Source organism: Rhopalosiphum maidis, chromosome 2, assembly GCF_003676215.2.
Source record: "Rhopalosiphum maidis isolate BTI-1 chromosome 2, ASM367621v3, whole genome shotgun sequence".
Lineage (NCBI taxonomy): Eukaryota > Metazoa > Arthropoda > Insecta > Hemiptera > Aphididae > Rhopalosiphum > Rhopalosiphum maidis.
The window spans coordinates 69243035-69264914 of NC_040878.1; the positions used below are offsets into that span (position 1 = coordinate 69243035).

The 21880-nt window shown below is 26.8% G+C and overlaps 1 protein-coding gene across 3 annotated transcripts in view; it reads right to left on the bottom strand.

Moving 5' to 3' along the window:
- LOC113554728 (fasciclin-2) overlaps nt 1-17661 on the bottom strand; it is a 152011-nt gene extending 134350 nt beyond the window's left edge. For all 3 annotated transcript variants that reach the window (XM_026958691.1, XM_026958692.1, XM_026958693.1), the window contains exon 1: nt 17231-17661. In XM_026958691.1, coding sequence (XP_026814492.1) covers nt 17231-17309 — 79 coding nt within the window. In that variant the 5' untranslated portion in view covers nt 17310-17661. The remainder of the gene's footprint in view (nt 1-17230) is intronic.
- Nucleotides 17662-21880: the final 4219 nt, after the last annotated feature.

A 21880-nucleotide genomic window follows, 5' to 3' on the forward strand; every position in this document is an offset into this window, starting at 1 on the left:
ACGTTGAACTATATTATATCCGTGCTATGTCCGTTATGTCTATATATAAATTTTGTAATAAGCAGTGACGTGGCGTACGATAATTTCAGAGGCAATTGATAGTGGGAGGTCGGTTCCCCTTAATTTTAAATTTAATGTTATACTCAATAGATATCAATACTGATCTGAAATACATAATTAGTTGTATTATATTATTGTGCATTAATTAGATCAGTTTATGTTATCCCCTCCATATACCACTTTTTCCATCCATAGTAGCGAGTGACTCCTTGGAATATTTTCTTTGTCTCTGGAAAATTTGTAGTTCGCCACACCACTTCTTGTAATAAGTAATTAAAACGATCTGCACGGGTCTCCAGGTCAACATCCAGAGTTATATTATATAGATATACGTATAGACATAATTCAATATTCACCATAATATATTAAATCAATGTATATTTATATTAAGTGTTGTTAACTTTTAGGTCAAAGCATGCCTAGTAGACCTACCTATACGAATTATTATAAGATTAAAGGATGTGAAAAAATGTATGCAGAGCATAGATAGGCCCTAATACAAAAAGTAAGTTCTCAACAATAATATGTTTCGCACGTGGTGCACGTACATACGAGGACAATAATAAGAAGTGATAATAAATCGATATGTAAAGCGGATATTGGAAACACGAGACGCATAATATAATATAATATAATTTATAATATTTTTACGTCGTTCAAAGTCATCGTATAAGTTTCCGTCGCACTATTGAATACTATATTATGTAGAATATAGTATATACGTTGTGCAATACAACTAATACACTCGACGACAGTTTTCCCGGTAGCCACATTGTTCCATGGAGCCCATTACCGCCCTATAATGCCATGTTATCGTGCAGACGACGATATAGCAACGGTAAACGCCGACCGTTCGAGGAGTAAAAGTTGAAACTCATTTTGCACCGCGTGTTGTCAACACACTCGGCGGTGCCTGTGGATGACATTCGATTCCCTTTGAACGCGTTGTTCCCGTCTCCCCTTAGAATATATATATTTTATATTTTTTTTTGCCATCTGTAATTTCTCGGAGAACGCCATTACTTTTCACGCTTCCGGAGTGTTGTGTCTACTTATCATTGTGAGTATATATAAATATATATATATTTCATTATACTTATTTTCACCGAGTTTTGTGTTACTCAACCACCTCACATTCCTATCCCCTTCCTTAAAGAAAAAACCACACCAAAAATAACTGGTAGATGATAAAAGAGAATCACGAAAACGACAAGTTAACTAAAAAAGAAAACTAGTCGTAAAAAAAGTTAATTAAGGAAAATGTGAGAAAAATTCATAAAAACTTGCGGAGATCATTGACATAATAATAATATGTTTATTTTATTTTATTTTTTTAATCCTAAATGAACGTCAGTAAATTAATATTAATACACGTTTATCCAAATCGTTAGTCATGTGTACACTTTATTGTCAGAGGGATATATAATTATAAATGACATTTAAAACTAGAATCATTTTTTTATTGTAAGACGAACTAATCATCATAAGCATTCAAGGACAATAATAATTGATTGGTATGAAAAAGATGCAATAAATAGTTAAAGTAATCTGATGAATAGTTTAAATCGGTGTTAAATTTGTTATGAAGTGATAAATTAAATACTGTTCGAACAGTTAAATACAATAGATATATTTATTTTGCGAAATAAAACATTGGGTCTTAAAAATAATATTTTAATCGTGAAAAAAAATTTGATTAATGGTTTTGAATATAATGACCAAATAATATTCTTAATAAATTAGACAAACCAAACAGCCAATCTCTATTAAATTGAAGTAAAATAAAACTAATGTCAAGGTAGATTAATAGATAAGTTAAAGTTAAAGATAATTGTACAAATATTAAATATATATAAATAAATTTAGACATGGCATACTGACAGCAAATTTCTTGTTTAAAACATTTAATTATTAAGTATCACAAAAAATAAATAAAAATAAAGTGTAATACTAACATTTTTCTAATGTTTCATCTGATAAAATTTCACTAACCAGCAGGGTTAGCATACAAGGGGTGATTGATTGTATCCAATTGGAATTGAAATGAAGTTATTTAAACTTAAGACGTGATAGGTATTTAATTGGTATTTATTGTTACTTTCTCTTCTAAATTTGGGGTCTTAAAATGGATTTTTTAAAACATTTTATTCAATACAATACTATTATCCAAGTTATAAATTAGTTTGTAAATTTCAACCATTTTAATTAAATTTAGTAACATGTTTAAATAATATATATTACCATAGATTCATAAATGAATTATTTAAAATTATTTATCTAAATAAATATTATCCAAATTTAAACTATAAAATATTTTTTATAAAACGCTTTTCTTATCATAATTTTAATTAAACTTCCAATCATTACATTACAAAATAAGCATTTAGAAATATTTTTTTAATTTATTTAATAAAATTACGTAGCTGTTAATATATGCATTATCTTAACTGTCCAATTATGGCAACAAGTGAACTTTAATAATGATTAATAAATCTTATGAACTGTAAGTTTTATTTTCCAAGACAAAAAAATTGATTCAAAATGAGTAGATAAATAAAATCCGGAAAATATCAAAATGAATCTAATAGTTTTACAGTTATCTATTGACAATTACAACAAAATCATTGCTTACAGACGTCTATTGTAAATATTATTTTATTTAAATTATGCATTAATAATAAAAAAAAACAGCATAACCAATGATAACAATTTATGTTAACAAATCTATAGAACATAAACGAACATACTACGAAATTAAATAACCTAATAACGTTTGATAAAACGATAGCATATCCCACACATCAACGCTCTAAAAGTGTTATCAAATATTATTCTCAAATTAAAAAATTGTACAATCATTTTTTTAAATCATTTAAATTATTAAAACAGATATAATTTAATAACCACACTATAAGTATGCATTGACATTATAATATAATTATAGAATATTAACTAAACACAAATATAACAATATCATATAATTAATCAATATAACTATTGAAAAAATACTTCTTAAAAACTAATTAAAACTAATATTTTAGGTACCTAACAATCTCGGAGCATAATATATTAGAGTTGGTTGGTGCGAAAAATAATAACAATTTGGTTAAATAAAAATATAGTACAGTAATTATTAAAGATAATTAATAAATATCAAAACATAACTACAACCAACGAAAAAAAGTATTTTTTCTTAAATTCTAAAATTATACAACTAATTAATAAATATTTAAATGTCATTACATTTATCAATTCATATAACCACATAGTTTCTAATATTTCTATGAAATCATACAAGAAAGTATTTCGTATACGGCATTTTTTCTTTCTATCTTTATCGACGTCATGTAAAAACCATTTAGTGCAAACAACACGCGTCAGTTGCGATACTATCGAATTTTTTTTTTTATTTTTTACTTTACGAGGATAAAACTACTAGAACTAGGGAAACACCACATTTTTTTTTATTTGTTCTTCAGACTTTAAATCCGTCATCGCGATTATTATACATAGTACCCGGCCACGACAACACACCAAACTGGAAGTAAGGAAAATAGACACACCGTGTTTTTTTTTGTTGTCTGCTACAACTACGGATTCCCGTTACACAGCCTGCTTTACATGGATACAAGCAAATACCTATATATAATATATATATATCTATATATGGTGGTAACGGTAAAGCGCTCACGTCCAAACACTATAGCCATTAAACCAGTTAAAGGAGCACTCAAGACGGCCGTAACATAAATCCCCCAGCCGAACAGGTGTGTTTAAACCGTTTTATTATGCTTAAGGCAGGAAAAGCGCGGAAAAATCGAGTTTCAAAAAAATAAAAATAAAACCTAGGTAATAATTCTTTAGCGATGTTTATCACTCTCTACTCTCTTCCCATCAACATTTACTTTGGTGTAAAAATACGGGGAAGGGTGCATGCCAAACGCCAGGATTTGGCGCACAAAGCACCGATCGAATGCAAAATGCGCGAAATGACAACAATAGGGCGAATTTTCAAGAGCCACAAATCAAACCACACCCTCACCCATCCAATGAATAAAAAAAATAAATATTTTTAACCATAAAATATTCTTAGGATACGGTCTATTTAAAGCCTAAAAGTATATGGTCGTTAAGTTTGAGCACTCTGAACAAACTTTTTTTTGTGACTAAACAAATTTTTAACTATCGCTCTATGGAACCTTGATAAATTTTACATTTTTGATTAAAAGCAAAACACGTAAGCATACAATAATTAACCATAGGATTAATTTTTAAAAGGATACCAATCAAATATTATACCATTAACCATGTTTTAATACCTATAAGTACCGGTTATTTATTAAAAAGATCAAGCTGAAGTCAATTTCTTACTTTTTGAACGAAAAAAAGATATATAATATTAAATTATATGAATATAATTTAGATAAAATAGTTGATACATTTTTGCTAAGTTAATTATTATAAAAATTATAATTCTAAATCAATACTTATGTATCTATACAAATAAATTCTCAATTTATTATGATAAATATATACTTATCAATAAAAATACACAATTTCACACAAAAAAATACTATCTATCTACTTAATAAACAATTAATTTACTGATTTAAGATGGTCTATCTCCAAACCTTATTAGGTACTAAAAAGTGATGAGTTAATTATTTTGAATACACATAATTTAACACAACTAAACCGATAATATAAAAATAGTATTCTAACATCATTTTTTTAAACAACTGAAATTAATATTGTAAAATTACTAAAATATTTTCACTAACATTAAATATATTTTTAACACACTAGAACTGTATGGGTACCAGCTTTTAGCACCCCTAATTTAACATTACAGCGATAAAACCCGTAAATGTAATTGCACTTTTTATATTATAGCGCAATATACCTAGTATATTAATAATTTTATTACATTACACAACATGAATATTATTTATAAAAATTAGACACTTAGATAACTATAAGTTATTAACGAGACTATAAAAAAATATTCATACAATATTTTTTATATAAATACATTAAATTATGTGAGTTGAATATCATAAATATTATAAAGACAATCTTTTTATCTAAAACCAATTTATTTTCAATAAAATACTGATCATATAAAATAATAAGACCAAATAGTTCTATCATAATTTCAACAATAAATATAACACATTTTAAACTTGTTACTACTAACTATAATAAAAAAAAAATTTTCAAGACTTTTTTCTTACTCGAAATTTAAAATGTATGTCTTAATATTATGTTTAGGTTTTGTTTAATCTATTTTTTTTTAATCTTTATACAATACGTAGTAAACAATTAATATACATAATTTGCACGATACACTTACGTTTTTATATGGCATAATATATTATCCTTTTTAACTATTTCAAAATAATAAAAGAAAATAACATTAGACATAGAGCATTATAAACATATGTCTCCTGTGAATATCCGTGGCTACTATCATTAAGCATAAGATTTTCGGGAGATAATAACAGTGGTCGGATGTTGACTTTGTTGGACAAACCGGTTATAGATACAGCATAAGACATCTATACATAAGACATACATGAGACGAAAGACTAAAAAAAAAAATTCTTTTAATATTATTGTCTTGCTGCACTAAGTCACATATCATTTATGACCTTGAACAGCAAAGAAAAAATGAATAGTCAACAATAGAAACGCTCTAATAACTTGAATTGTAACACTTGATTCATCTAGTAATGTTACAAACACGCAAGATTATCATGTTATATATAATTATTCTTGTCTAAGTGAAAACGTGCTACCGTTATTTTAGTCTTTTACAGTCAATGCAATTTTACTAAGATAAAAAACATGTATCTACTAAAGATAATTAATTTTTAAAAATATGAATATCTAGATCTAGTGAGAAATTGAATAACTACCAAAGATAAATTTTAATCAATCAATAAGTGAATTTTAAAAATAATTATTCTACACATAATGGTATTTTGAGAAAATGTAGTACTTTAAATGTAATATCTATTACGCTTTTAAAATTGTAGAACACTAAAGTATTGACTTCTCTATATGTATTTCAAGCAACACGAATTCCTATTATAATAATACATTTTAAACAAAGAGTTGATACAATTATTAAATGTAAGTGTAAAAAGTTTTACATTTTACATCATATTAAAAAAAATACATTACACGTGTACAATATAATAAGTCTTATAAATTAATAATCGTATTATCATGAATACGACAAAAGAAATGAACAATGACTATATGCCAGCTGTCATAGTCGCCATGATGGCTATATTATATTATACTATTATTGTTATAAGGGCATTTTAATTGATGTACTGTAGGTTTCTACAGTGATTTAATAATAATACAAAAAAAAAATTGAAACTAGACATACCTAACACAAGTATATTTAATAATTTTACAAATTAACATAAAATACATTATTGCATACATTATCATACATTATTAAAATTGAGTTTTACAATATTATTCTACAACGACTATTATAAAAATCATGATTTTCGTTAGTTATTCGTATTATTAAAATTAGGTTTATTTTACCAAAAACAAAATATATAAATACATTTTATTTAAAAGACTGATAAAAAACAGATCTGTTTAAAACAATAAAATATTAATGCATTTTCGTTATATTATCAAATAAAATATCAAAATGCCTTTGAATTCTAAAAATTAAACGTTAAAGATAATTACTTTTATAAGAAAATATTAAATAAATAATGCAAAATGTACAAAAATTATTAAATTAAACAATGAAAGAGTTCTAATTGACATTATTATGCATTATTATAATTTAACTAACGGATTATTTAAATAAGTAAAAAAAAAAGTCATAATTACTCATTAATGTTTTAAAATGTATTGTAGTTGCAACAATATTTTGGACATTACTAAATAAAAAATGATCGATGGATATTTTTTGTAAAGAAGAAAACGTGGTATAATTTATTAAACGTTAGTCACACTATATTATACTACACAGCTACAAATATAACAAATATACATCAAATATCATTTGATTAATATCACTATTATATGTTTTTAGAAGGTTCGTGCTAATTTCTAAAATTATGAAATCACTTTGAATGAATTAAGAATGCACGAATTAAACCCAATAAGGGTTGAAATTTGTTACACAATAAGTCACGAAATCACGTTACCTCCTTTCAACTTACCCAACACAATTGTTATTTTTCTGATTGTTATCATAATTTAATATGCATAAGATTGTTTTAAAAGTGTGTCTGAATCTGGGCAGTACCTTCCGATATAGTTTTTGTTATTTATTTTTAAATTCTCTAATTAATTATGTAATCAAGTGCATATATTATTACATTTGAAAAACACTTAATCAAGCATAATATAAATGAGACAATATCTTAAGTTATAAAATATATTTGTTTTCTTTTAAACGTAAGAAAGTATTCATTAAAAAATAACAGTGTAATTGAAAAATAAGTCATATAAAACAGCAATTTATTATTTATACACGATACATACATGTACAATTAAAATAATGCGGGTTAATAGTTTAAAAATATTATGAAATTAAATATTCAATGTTAAGATTGTAACCATTTTACAAAAACTTATATATAAGTTTTATAAAAATATTAATCTCATCAGATAAATTTTGCTTCATATATGCTTTAGAGCGTGTAAAATAGATGGAGAAAAACGCTATAAATCAAACGTGTTTCAGATTTTCTTTAATGATAAACCACCCTAAAGTTATAGAATGAACTGAATTTGTCCCACGTGACCTAGAAAGAATCGCTGAAACAATAAATAAAAGTAATATGGTTTTAGACTACGTTGCGTTGAGTTTTAGGTGGATAAATGGCCTATAAAGAGTATATTATGACCTATCCTTATCGTATAATTTCTCGAACCCTTCTCAAAGTATATAAAATAATCGTTTATACAATTTTATAAATCTAAAATTGCTCACATATTCAGAGAAAACACTCAAATTCTCAAAACTTTTGTATTTTATCACACATTATACATACCCATACTACTTTTATGTAACGTTTAAGTAAATTATAAATATTTTAAGTTCCTATTCTTAGCAAGAGTTCAATCATAAAATACCTATTATGTAAATATAAAATTATTAATGTATGAAATAAATTATAAAATAAGATTCATTAATTATAACTATTTAAGAATAATATTATTGAAAAGAAAGACGATTTTGATCATACATTCTGTAACAATAATTTTAAGTTAGTTTTCAATTATTAATTTGAGATTTATTTTTTACTGCTTACTATTTCAAACTGAAAAATCCATTTTATTCGTAAGCTCTATACGATTAGCGTCAGAGATCGGGTAACCAATCCTTGAGAGGGCCAAAAGACTAACCAGGGAAAAGACCAAGTGACGATGAAAAATGACCCTTAGAGATGACCCCCTCTACCTATCCTTTTCGACATGTTTCCTGCCATAAATGGTTTTAATTTCGTATCAAGAACGTATACTTGTTGGTCTCTAGGGAAATACTGTGTGTCTATCTTACCATCCCTCCCTTCGTTCTCGGAAAAACCCCAGAATGATTTCCCTTCTGGTTTTCAACAACCCCCCACATGTGGCCAATGCCTCAGAAAGTTCAGGTAGGTCTTTTTGTATTAAAACAAGAAGACATTTTTTTGGTGCTGTTCACGCATCACTGATAAAGGTTGGAAAACTAGCATCAATTCACCGTGACTATAAACAAAACGAGGGTGCAATGATATTTCCAACTTAAGGGGAAGGCCTGAAAGTGTACAAAAACTAACTCGCGACAAAAGCAAGACGTTTGACGATGGGGAACTATATTATATAATGACGCGTACATTTACCAGTGGTTTTAAAACATAACGATATGCTACACTATACGTACATGTACCAACTGAACTAACAAAGTTTAACCCGTATAAATAAGCGACTTTAATGAGTATATTCATCATATTGTAAAAATGTAATTGTTTTTTTTTTTCATGAGAAATCTACATGGTGCATTATAATATATACCTACATACATGTAATTTAATCGAAAATGTTCACATTAACATCATATTTAGTATGGAGATAAAATTATAAATGAAGATAAATACAAAAATAGTTAATAAAAATTTAAAAAATATTCTAATTTCTTCAAATATAAATATTTGTATACACTAATTCAAATTCATCTGCTAACTAATAAGTACTAGAGGTACTATTCCGATTAGTAATGTTAAATTAAAACATTAGGTAATGAAATAATATTTATTTTCTTCAGTTACCTACTTATAATATGTATATTAATTTATATAAATCAAATCAACAAATAAAATTATAAATCTAATAAAATTCCTATTTTAATGCTAAAATTGTCTTAAAATATAAATAAATTCTATCAATTACAAATAATTTGTATCCTTCCAAATAATTTAAAATAAAATATTAGATATAAATAGATTTTGAAATATTTATAAGTATCAATAACTATAATAATTACATAAAAATAGCAAATAATAGGTACATTATTTATATTATGATTATTAATTATCCTTATCTTTTAACTAAATACTTACAAGAAATAATATTACCAGTTAATCGATAAAAATATGAAAAAAATTGATTTTTTAATAAATGTGTCAATTTCGATATACAATAAAAAATAAATAGTTTAATTCTGGAAAACATTAATCTTAAAAAGAATTTCTTAAACTAGATAAATCTACATTTATTTAAAATCAATTACCATTTGATAAAAATTATATATTATATTTGTTATATACATTGATATTGTAGACGAAACAAGACATATGAGCAAATAAAACAAACACAAACATTATTTATGAGAAATTGAAACGGACTTGGCAATGTCTACAGGCATTCCGCAGACTGCCGGCACGGAAATAGTGCATCCATACATAACATAAATATTTTGGCTTATCCAGAAATTTAATTGGCAAACAATGTCAATACGACGACAGATGTATCGTCTATTCTTTTCATGAATACTGCTAAAATAAATAAATTGACAGGCACATAAATGCGTATTGTAGGACTTAGGCATTTTATGACACGTAGGACTGAATACAGAATGGAAGGGATGGAACAATAATTGTTTGAATATAATGCATAAGGTATTAGTAGTTTGGGTGTCCAACAGACATTTTTTCCGATAACATCACAAGAAACACTAAACACGATTCTTCTCCAAGAACAAATGAATGATTTTATGGTACACTATATATATCCGTTAAACTAATGGAGGGTGAATGGTTCCTTTCCCACACGCGTGCATTTTGAATAGAACACGTGTACAAATCAAGAATGATACGAGACACATTTCAAAAAATAAAAGCATTATTTAACAGCGGCCAAAGGACAGAAGGATAAACTCAAAACCTTATAGTGATATTGTGATAATGAATAACAGAAAATAATCTAACTGTAAACCAATAGATTTTTGAATTTTAAATCAAATCGTTTATTTAAATAAAATGTCAGATAAACAAAATATTAAATACAACTAAATAATATTACACTATACTAAGAAAATAAAAGAAACTATACATAATTTTAACAATGGATATTGTAAAAAGAAAAAAATTATAAATAAATATTTTACGATATATATTATTATATACATGAACGTGTATGTTGTTAAACGAAAAAAAAATGTTTATCTTTATACGGTAATGTAAGAATATAAAAGCACGTATGGATAATAATATAAATGTAAGACGTAAAATAGTACCTTGCTGTTATATAATGATAATAATACCCAATTTAAAAAAAAATAAAACCGTGTGAAATAATGTTTTTAAATCAAGAAAATAAAATAAATGTAGAGAAAGAAGATAGTCATTCATCAAAAGTTGAAAAGTGTGGTGGTAGTTTAAAACAACGAAGAGTCTGCGTGGGACTTGAATAGTATGTGTATATCAACAAGACCGATCGTTAAGTAACGATATAACCAGTTTTACTATTATATCTACAGAGTGCGACAAAAGTCAAACCCACAGGCAATGACCTGACCAGTCATGACCCACATTAGAGAATGGAAATAAAGAAAACTTGCAATCATCGCGAGCATAACAAATGAGTATTCGACTCGCGCGGTATACACCACACACGACTTAATATTTGATGTGGTATTATAATACCTCTAATCTTAAATTATTGTGTACATGTAGATATAATTCGATTATGGTCCCGAAGCGACACGGCGTGGGCATCTCATTTCAGTACAACAAAAACGAAAATATTTTTCGTAGTCCTCGGTTCACAGAAGCACATGCGTTATTATTAGAAAACTGATATAAACTATAAAAAAAATAATATCATTGAAAAATACACAGTGTATTAAAAATATAATTTTTTCCACGCATATATACACGCTACGCTTCGAGATTCCGGATATCCTCTACGTGTTAGTTGACCGGAACCCCCCTTAAAAAATTGTTTATAAAAAAGAAACATTTAAATAACCAACTAGCTAAGTAAGACGTGAAAAAATTGTTTACCTACCTATGCAATATATTTATTCTTGTTACCATCAGTACGTTAGTTACAGGCACGAAAAACACATTGTATAAATATAATCATAACTAACAGTACCTACTTATCCGAATTAGTTTCAACAAGAATTTCAGTATTGAACTAATATTAATATAATTTAAAAATTGATAAATTAACTGTATTTTACTATATTTTCATAATATAAGCGAAAAATAAATTTTAAAACCATAATTTGCAGTGCACATTAATTTTAATAGAATTGCACAAACAATTTTTTTTACTCCGATATGATCGATTACATTTTAACATGTATAATATAATATTTAAACACGAATAGATCTATATGAAGGTATAGGTTAGGTATAGTTAGCATAGTTAGCATACAGTAAATATATATATATATTTAACCCCAACATCCCGTTTAACTATAGTTCAAAATAAAATATTTAAAATGTCAAGTATACAAAGATAATAATTATCTGATAAGTATACTAAATACTTCGTTATAGTGTTTTACTGAAAAAATTATATCTCTAATATAGGTAGAGGAATCAGGAAATATCATTTTTTTTACATTAAATAAAATATTTACATAATACTAAATTATTTATGTATTCAACTAAGTTTAGAACAGTTTAAAATTTCATATGCTTTTTTTACATTTTAAACCTACTTAAAAAAAATATATTGAGATTTTAAAATAATTTATTTCAAAATTATGAGAAATTGTTGATACAACAATTACAGTAGTTGTATTCTTTAAAGCTAATAATTTTCAATTTTCATGACAATTTGAAGTAAAATAATAACAAAAATTGTTACAACATAAAAATCACTACAAAAAGTGTATTTGTGGATTTCGAAAACAAAAACCATAAACAATAATATTTACAGTACATAATACATAAAACCAATATACCTAAAAAAAGCTAAACTTATCCAAAATAATACAAAATACAAATACTTAATTTTTTAAATCAATCTTTGAGAATCATGAAATAACTTCCTACAGTTATCTTAATAATAAAAATCAATTTATAATTTACATATATAAACTGTATAAGATCCCTAAAAAAGTATTACCGTTTACCTAATATTATTAAGGTTCGTATCTATAGTATTCTTAAAATGGAAAGCATGAGATAACTGGAGAAAAAATTTAGTTGAACACATACAATATATTAGATTTTAACTGTATGGTATATTATTTCACAACAAATTTATATTGTTTTATGTGTTTATTCTTTTTTTAAATTTCATTATTTCCGCACGAACATTTTAAAAATAATTAAATTTATTATCTAATTTGAAACAAGTGTTGATAAAATATCTATGACCTCGAAAACCAAACATACTTTAGTATATAAATGCATTTCTCATAAACGTTTGCTAAAACTAAATATTTTTAGACAAATATATTTTGTTATATTCATTACTCAATAATAGCAGAGAATTGAAAAATAAAAATAAAAAAATTTATTTGAATATCAAAATACAATCCCTCTATTTTACTATTTTAAGAAAAAATGACTCAAGCTTTTGTAATATAACTAAGTGCGTATAATAACCCTTACTGTCGACTGAAAAGGAGGTGGTACATCAGAGATCTTTCACGTTTATACAGTCATATCTTATTTTCTTTTCTTTTGAGTAAATCCTCTCCTGTTTTTCTCAATCTCCCCACAAGCTAAGGATCACTACTAGTGGGTGACTTACTGACTTCTTAACCACGCATATCATATTCTTTTTTTATTATGTTCACATATATTTACTGTACTAATCCAGTATAGATTGTAAATTTCATTTAAAAAATGAAAAAAGTCCATATATAATACAATAACCCGCTTTTTTTTTAGCATAAACAGCGACTTTAAATCTTCAAATTTATATTATTATAATACAATTATGTATAATATACATTTTCCCGATATTTTTCTATGAAAAAACACTTACCACTATTATTAAAGTATAATAACGTATGACGTATCCATCTATAAATTATGTTATAGAAAGTTATAATTTTTGTCTAAACACAATTTCACATAAAGTTTGATAATATTAATATTCACAGTAGAAACTACCTATAAATTATATCTTAATGATATTTTAAAATAAAATATAGGACATAATATAATATACAGTTTTCAAATTTTGCTTTTTGAATACTACGCTAACGCTACGGCATAAACCAATATATGAGAAAATAACATTCTACTGATAAGATCAAATTTGATAGGAACCATTATACCATTTAAAGCATAAGATAATATAAGCCTCGATATAAGCCATTATAATATATCTTGAACATATTAAACAATATATTTATATATAACTATTCCGTCATATTAACATATACGTTAAAACCTGTTTTTACCTACTAGACATTAAGTACATTGTTTTTGTAAAATATTATTTATTTTATTTTATTTACCGAGTCTAAAAATTTCCCACGAAAAAATCTACTTATTAAAACCAACGAAAGTGTATCCAATCGATACATGTGTGCTTTGTGCGTAAATCAAAATGGAAATCTAGATAGGATAAGATGGATTCAAAAAGACGCACTTCGTGGGAGCCGCCCGGTGCCATCACGACTGGACAGAGAAATAGGAAACGTGAGAGTCACCGAGGGAAAAAAATACACAGTCGAGTGTATTGTGTATAGCTCAGTCACGATACGATAAAAATGGTGAGGCTGTTTCACGGCTTATCGTTGAAAAAACCGTGTACATTAATTCTGAACGATATAATAATATAGTAATAATATATTATAATGTTTATTGTTAACACAAAACCATTTCGAAAACAAATTGTACACAGCAAATTTATAATATTTATGACAGTCGATACATGATAAAATTACGCACCATAACTTGTTGTTTATATATACTGGACGTAACAAACGATTAATACAAGAATATTATTTGATAAAATACTAAGAATAGTCATAATAATTAAGTATTATTATTATATTATAGTTGGAACTAAAATTAAAATCATTAAGATTAATACTGTTTACTACGCAGTTTTAGTAAAATAAAATACTCCGAACCTAAAAATGTTATTGGCTTAAAGATCGATCAGTTGTATACATAATGTACAATATTAAAAAATAAATACATCATCATTGTAATGACTTAAAAACTAAAAATTAAGTACAGAATTACTTTTACTTTGTCATTATATTGGTATAAATGCATAATAGAATTAAATTTTGTTTAGTTATTAGGTACTTATTGAAGAATGGCGCCAACGGTTGAGGAAAAAAGCAATATAGTGCGGATGCCGGAAGGCATAGTAGACTGACAGGCAACCTAAGAAAATACAGAAGTCGACAAACACTTACTCAGATTTTCAAAATCTAATAATAAACACTATAAAATGTACAGTTTTTAAAAATTTTAATTTCAATAAAATACATAATAATATTCAACCATCAACAGGCTAGAAAAACTTTTCATATTAGATTGGTAAACATTACCTATATTATTAACTGAAATAAGAGAGTATAGTGAACTTTTTGATGATAGAAGTCATAACAAGGTAGAAGATATTCGAATGAATATTCACTTAATTAAATTAGACCAAATAATCTATTCAATAATCCATTGAAATGATGGGTAGGTGTATCTGTCTATTCATATATGACCATCCATTTTCTATAAGACATTCAATTGACGTGAAAAACGGGTGTCTGACATCGACATGATTGTTATTCAGGAAGTTTCATTATTTAAATTTAAAAACATTGATTTTTAACACAATAATAAAAAAGTAACACATACTTTTAATGCGCACACCTATCACAATAATAAATTTATTTAAAATTAAAAATATTAAATAATTTTATTGCATTCTATATATTATACTTATAAGTTATAATCTATATAAACTATAAAGTATGTATTTCAATTTAAGACAATGTTATATTTACTAACTAAAATATTACATTGCCTACATAACTACATTATTACCTCATCAGTTATTTGATAATTACACAATTAAGTAGACATAGAATGAAATAAATGTTTTTAGTTTTCAATTCATTTAACGTAAAGAGAATAGTTGTGTTTTAACATTTGTTAACTAGCTGAATAAAATGTAAATTTTTGATACAGCTTAAGAAACAAATACCTCAACAAATCCCTTTTACACATTTAGTAGAACAAATTTAATTAAACACCTAATACAATTAAATAAACCAACTTTTGGTATGTACTTACATTATTAACCTGATCATTTATTTTTTTTAAATAACGTGCAAACACTGTTTTTAGCTTAGACTTGCACAGAATTAAAACAACCCTCATATTATTTTGAGCCAATTGTTAATATTTTATTCCATAGGTATAAATTGTTTGAGTTACTTTCAAAAAAAAACAATTAAAAAACGTATTATCGCGCCATTTAACACGAAACTTGAAAGTTTACGAAGACAATATTATAATACATGTGTATCTTTTGGTAGTAAACTTGTAATCGTATATAAATTTTACATACGTATTACGTATAAATAATATGATAGTACCTATATAATATTTAATATCGAACACCTGTTTTACGTACCTATGTGTATGTCATTATATTTATAAAGTTTTTTTTATTAAGTGGTAATCAATAAATTGACGTATCTACATGCAGTTCAAACAATTACTGGTCAATCAACAAAAAATCGTTAAGTTAACTATCGATAAGTTATGATTATGTTAATCTACTAGATAACCATGATTACGATACACTATAAATTACAGTACTATAATAGACATACATAGTTACCGCCACTGCCGGCTACTACATATTATTATAATAATTTATTTATAGTTCAATACCGACAATACCTAACATCAAATCAAAAAATTTTAAAGGAATAAATGATTTATAATATTATATAGTACTTATATAAGGATAATTTTTTTTTACTACGTGAAAAGATGAAAAATACAAGTGTTAAACTATTCAATTCTTTGTCAACCCGAAATTGAATGAACACGTGCGTACTAAGAGTAGTTTCCGACCCGCCAAATGCAAACAGATCTATGTAACGCACGCGGATACTATTTGCCCAAATTATATTACCCATATGGTCACGGCCATCACTCGTGATGTGTAATAATTTAATATACCGTGTGTCCGACAGTAATCATAGATCGTTGCATTAAAGGAGCCAAGGAGACTATTCCAAGAGTGGATCTTCAGGAAAATTATAAACGTGATTAGTATTTTTTTATTATTATTAGACTTCTGCTAATTGTAAGTGGTACGACAATGACAATAGCGATAACAACAATATTACGCGATTGAAAAGGAAATTTGGTCGATTGAAATCAATAGGAAAACTTTGTTTTTAAATTTTACAGAACACAAAATCAAATTAAAGTATACGTGTTTTCCGACGGACGACAAGTAGGTAGGTACCAATCGCAGTCTCCCGAGATCGAAAATTTTTTTTCGTTTTAATTGACTCGTGGTCACCGCCATAATATTATAGACTGGACGATATTTTAAATGGCGGCAAATTGTCAAAAAAACGGCGAAAATCTCGATTTTGAAAAGATGTTTTTGGAAAACCATAACTCCATGTCTACTAAAGTCTAAAAGTCCGTTACAAATTGCGGTATTGCCAAAATCAACATAACGGTTTTACCTGTAATGACGGCGACGAGCAGAACCAAGGCCAGCAGCGGCGTAGGAGGCCACGACGACAATAAGCGGTTTCGCGTCATAATCGTGTGGTTTTCCGCTGGACGAGAATAATGACGAGACGACGGAATAATCACCCGTAAACGTATATCGCTCACGTTGATAAGATAATTGAAATATCGGTCGATTTGTCTTGTAATATAATATTATAATATTAGGCACGTGGGTTTACGAATATGACGACTGATTCGGGTTTAGCGGTAACTTGTCAACAGCGTACTGGTAACATTACATCGCAGGGTGAAATAAAAACACGGCGTGATGTTTAACCCGCGACAGTAGTAGGCGAAGACGGCGTGTGACGATACGTACGAGAATGTGCGTACGGCGACGGCGGACAACGACTGCGGTGACGACGGCACAGCGACGCGCGAAACGATGACGGCGGGCAGTGGCAGTTGGTAGACGGAATGCAGGTGCCGCGTGTTCGGCGCCGGTCGGCGCCGGTCGGCAGTCGTCGGCCGCGGCGGCATCGGCGGTGGCTACATGGTGCTCTTGACTCCTGCGACGCGCGCGCGCAACGAAACACGACGTGCACCGGTTGGACCAGTCGCGGCGGCTGTCGTTACCTGTTCGTTTGTGGTCGGTGTCACTGTATGGTTCTTTATACGCGACTGCGACGGCGGTTCGACGTGGTTATTGCGCAGAGCGAATAACTTCCATTCCGCTGGACCACGATATAATATCGTCTCTCTTGATACGAAGCGGACAAAACTTTGATTTCCAAGTCGAGGGGGATGACATCGAAATCGATAGAAACATTTGAACATACATACTAATATAATACACGGCGCGATTGAATAAAAAAAACAATCAAATTTCCAATATATTATATATGTTTATAAGTCCGTAAAAATTAAGCCCTCATATAGTTATCCACCCAAATCTTAATCTAAGCTACAACAATAGAAGGAATGAAATCTTAAGCAACACTAAATTTAGTTAAAGTCGATATATATTATAAGAGGTTAACAGTGGCGGATTTAAGGCCCCCCCCCCCATTGGCATAAGTTAAATACACATTTAAAATTATTGTCTATTTGTATTTGTTAATTACTGAAAAAAATTAAGATTTGCGTTTTGGACTATGCCCCCCCCCCAAAAAAAAAAATTAAATCCTGGATCCGCCACTGGAGGTTAAAGAACTTACTAGTCACATCGATGATAGTAATGTTGGTAAAACTTTTTAAAACGGTGATGAGTTGCAAATGCGATAAATAATTATTTTCATTGTTGAAGAGTTTAGAATCTGGTTAATAGTAACTACCGAACATCTATCAAAATAAATAAAAATATTTTTCTTATTTCGCACCAAAACATAAACAGCATTAAGGAGAAATCATTGATCCAATATAATTTTTTTATATTTATCCAACAGTTTTATAGTCTTAGACCAAATAAAACAAACTTCACACATATTGTGCTAAATCGATTAAAAACAAACTGAATCGTTTTCGTAGTTTAATATTATACGTGCAGTACGAATAGAAGTTTATTATAATCAAAAGGGCTTTGAAATTTTTAATTTTTTTTTCTCAACGAACTGTATATATATTTTAATTCACCCCTCTTTTAAAGATAGAACCCGGCATCGCTATTGGATCTGCTTCTGTTCAACGGCACGTTTTTTTTTGTTCTCTGATGTTTTTCATCAATGCCGCAAAGCAACATCCGGTAGAAAAAATAATGATACAACCGAAAAAGTAGAAATCGTCACTTCCCCGTGCACCCGCCAACCACAGCCACGGTTCATTGTCGTCAAAAATTGTCTCGATCATATAATACGGAGTATTATTAATACCTATTACCGTGGTCGTCAAACACGAGCACACTCGATTTCCGAATATCCCGAACTATATGGTTATTTAGAACACGAAGTAGTTTAAATTATACTAGGTAATATAATATTAGATATTATATATTATTAGATGTTCGATTCGTTGGTCTATTTTTTTCCGCGTATAACAAAATACAAACGATGTTACTTTGAAAAACGTATAAAAAAAAAAAAATAAACGAACAATAACAACATACTGCAGTACAGTGAACACCATCGTATATGTATAATATATATAGTATATAATATTATATATTATGGGTACCTTTATATACCTTTACGGCTTCACGGATGTTTTCGTAGGAATACGTTATATCGGGAGAAAAGCAAACAAAGTATATTATATACACATAAATAAACTATACTACTACGCGTCTCTATCCATTTGAATAGAAGTTTTTGATCGTACCTATGTATTTTTCGTACCACCTAGAAGCAAATACTACTTAAACACATACATACATATTATTATTCTGTTAAATTAATATTGAATACTTTTTGGCTCGTGTTCCTTGTAATTTGTTTATTAAAATCATTCAATTACTATATAATTTACAATGTACCTATATCATTCGAATTCTACATAATATTATTATTTATTTTTCAGTTTACACATAATTTATATTAAAACATTTAAACACAATAAATTTAACATAATCAAATACAACAATCTGCACATATTCAATCTAATCGGTTTTTATTTAGGTATTTAATTTTTACTGCTGTTATAGCATAAATATAGTAAATTAGTAATTTAGATAATTAACAATGCACAGGTACAATTAGTACAAACATAATATGTACATTTTAAATCAAATACATTCAGTTACTTTCGTCGATATATAATTTAAATTGACGTGTGTTAAGAATAAAACCACAATATGAATATGAAAAAAATACTAATTATATTATGTAAAACTTGAATTTTTAATGCACTTTTTTCAGGCACTGTTTTCTTTGTACATAATTAAAGATTAATTTACCATTAAAAAGAGTTCATTAAAAATTTGATGAACTCCGTATACGAACTTTTTCATTTAAATTCAACTGAATTTGTATATTAACTAGTTCATTTAAAACATAACATTATTGCAACCATTGCACGGGACAGTGTATACAAATAGAACTTACCATTTTAACAAGATAAAATCCTGGTACATATATTTGCATATATGCTAATAAGAAAAGTGAATTATCAAAAAAGCTTAATAAGTATTAGTTTTAGACACCAAATTTTCAAATTGATAAATTCTATTAAAAAGAAAAATATGGACATACACTTCAATGTTTTAAATTACATTTGGCTTACTTCGCTCAATCCAATAAAATCAATATATTTTTTATATGATAATTTAATCTTAAATGCAATGGCATTTGAAACATAACTTTGAGAAAAACACAGTTTACTAAAAATTACATTAAAAAAAAATAATTAGTAGGAAAAATATTAAGTATAATATAGTCTAATCAATTATGCTATGAACATGTGTATTTTAACGATTTTAAGACATATCCTGTCTTAATAGAAATTCAAAATCAAAACCATAATAAAATTATAAACTACCAATAAAATAGAAATACTTTATTAAATAATATTATAATAATATATACGTAATTATAATTAATTCTTCAGATTCTTCTGCATTACTACGTTAGAGATTATTCCTATAATATTCAATTATATTATATATTATTCAATATCATTCCAATTTATTCGTATAATTTATAATATATATATATTAATATCTATGCATATAGGTATAGCTACAATTTAATAAATCAAGTTTTTTCATTTTTTTAAATTATTTCTAAGGATATATACAATTATTAATAATATTTGGAATAAAAGTATAAAACGTTTACCCTATGTATTAAAATTTTAAAATTTTAAAATTTCAATAATTTTTATGAATTTTAACAATGTAAGAGTGTGATATTAATGATATTATATTAATTTGAACGATATAAACAAGCAATAATTCAATTTTAATTAAGAAACACTTAATTCAAAATATATAATATTAATTATTATACGAACCATAAATTATACCTACTATAGTAAAGAAATAATACAATATCCTACAATGTATATTCTATAGTCAGTATTATGTCCGATTGTACATAATATTATATTATAATTTATATTATTATAAGTTGTAACTAATGACTATAGTCTATAATAGGTTGTATATACAAAATTATTTGTAAAAATAATATTCATAAGACTAAACTCAATAAAATGTTATAAAAAATATTTCTTTTATTTGGTATTATTATAATATTATAATTATTACATTATTGACATTGTAATATTCTTATTACTATTATTAATGTATTAACTTCATAAAGTTATAAAAACAAAAAATATAAATACACATAATACACGGATTTATTAAATTAATGCAAATAAAAAAAATATGCAGTAATATTAAGTAACCTTTTTCAAAACGTTTTAATTATTATTAAAGTCCAATTAAAAATTAAAATAGAGTTCATTCCAATGACAACTATAAAAGAAGGATAAGGATCAGGTGTTATATATATTATACCATCACTGTAAAGCCATCTGTTTGAAATATATTTCGTATGTTCGTCATAAGTATAATATGTTCACACGCATAGTTCATTAAAAAAATAAATTATTTTAAAACACATTAGTATATAATATTAGCTATGTATTACAATTATGTTAATTAATATAAAATGAGTTTTTAAATTATTGCAAAACAAAAATAGAATATTAATTATTGTTTGTAT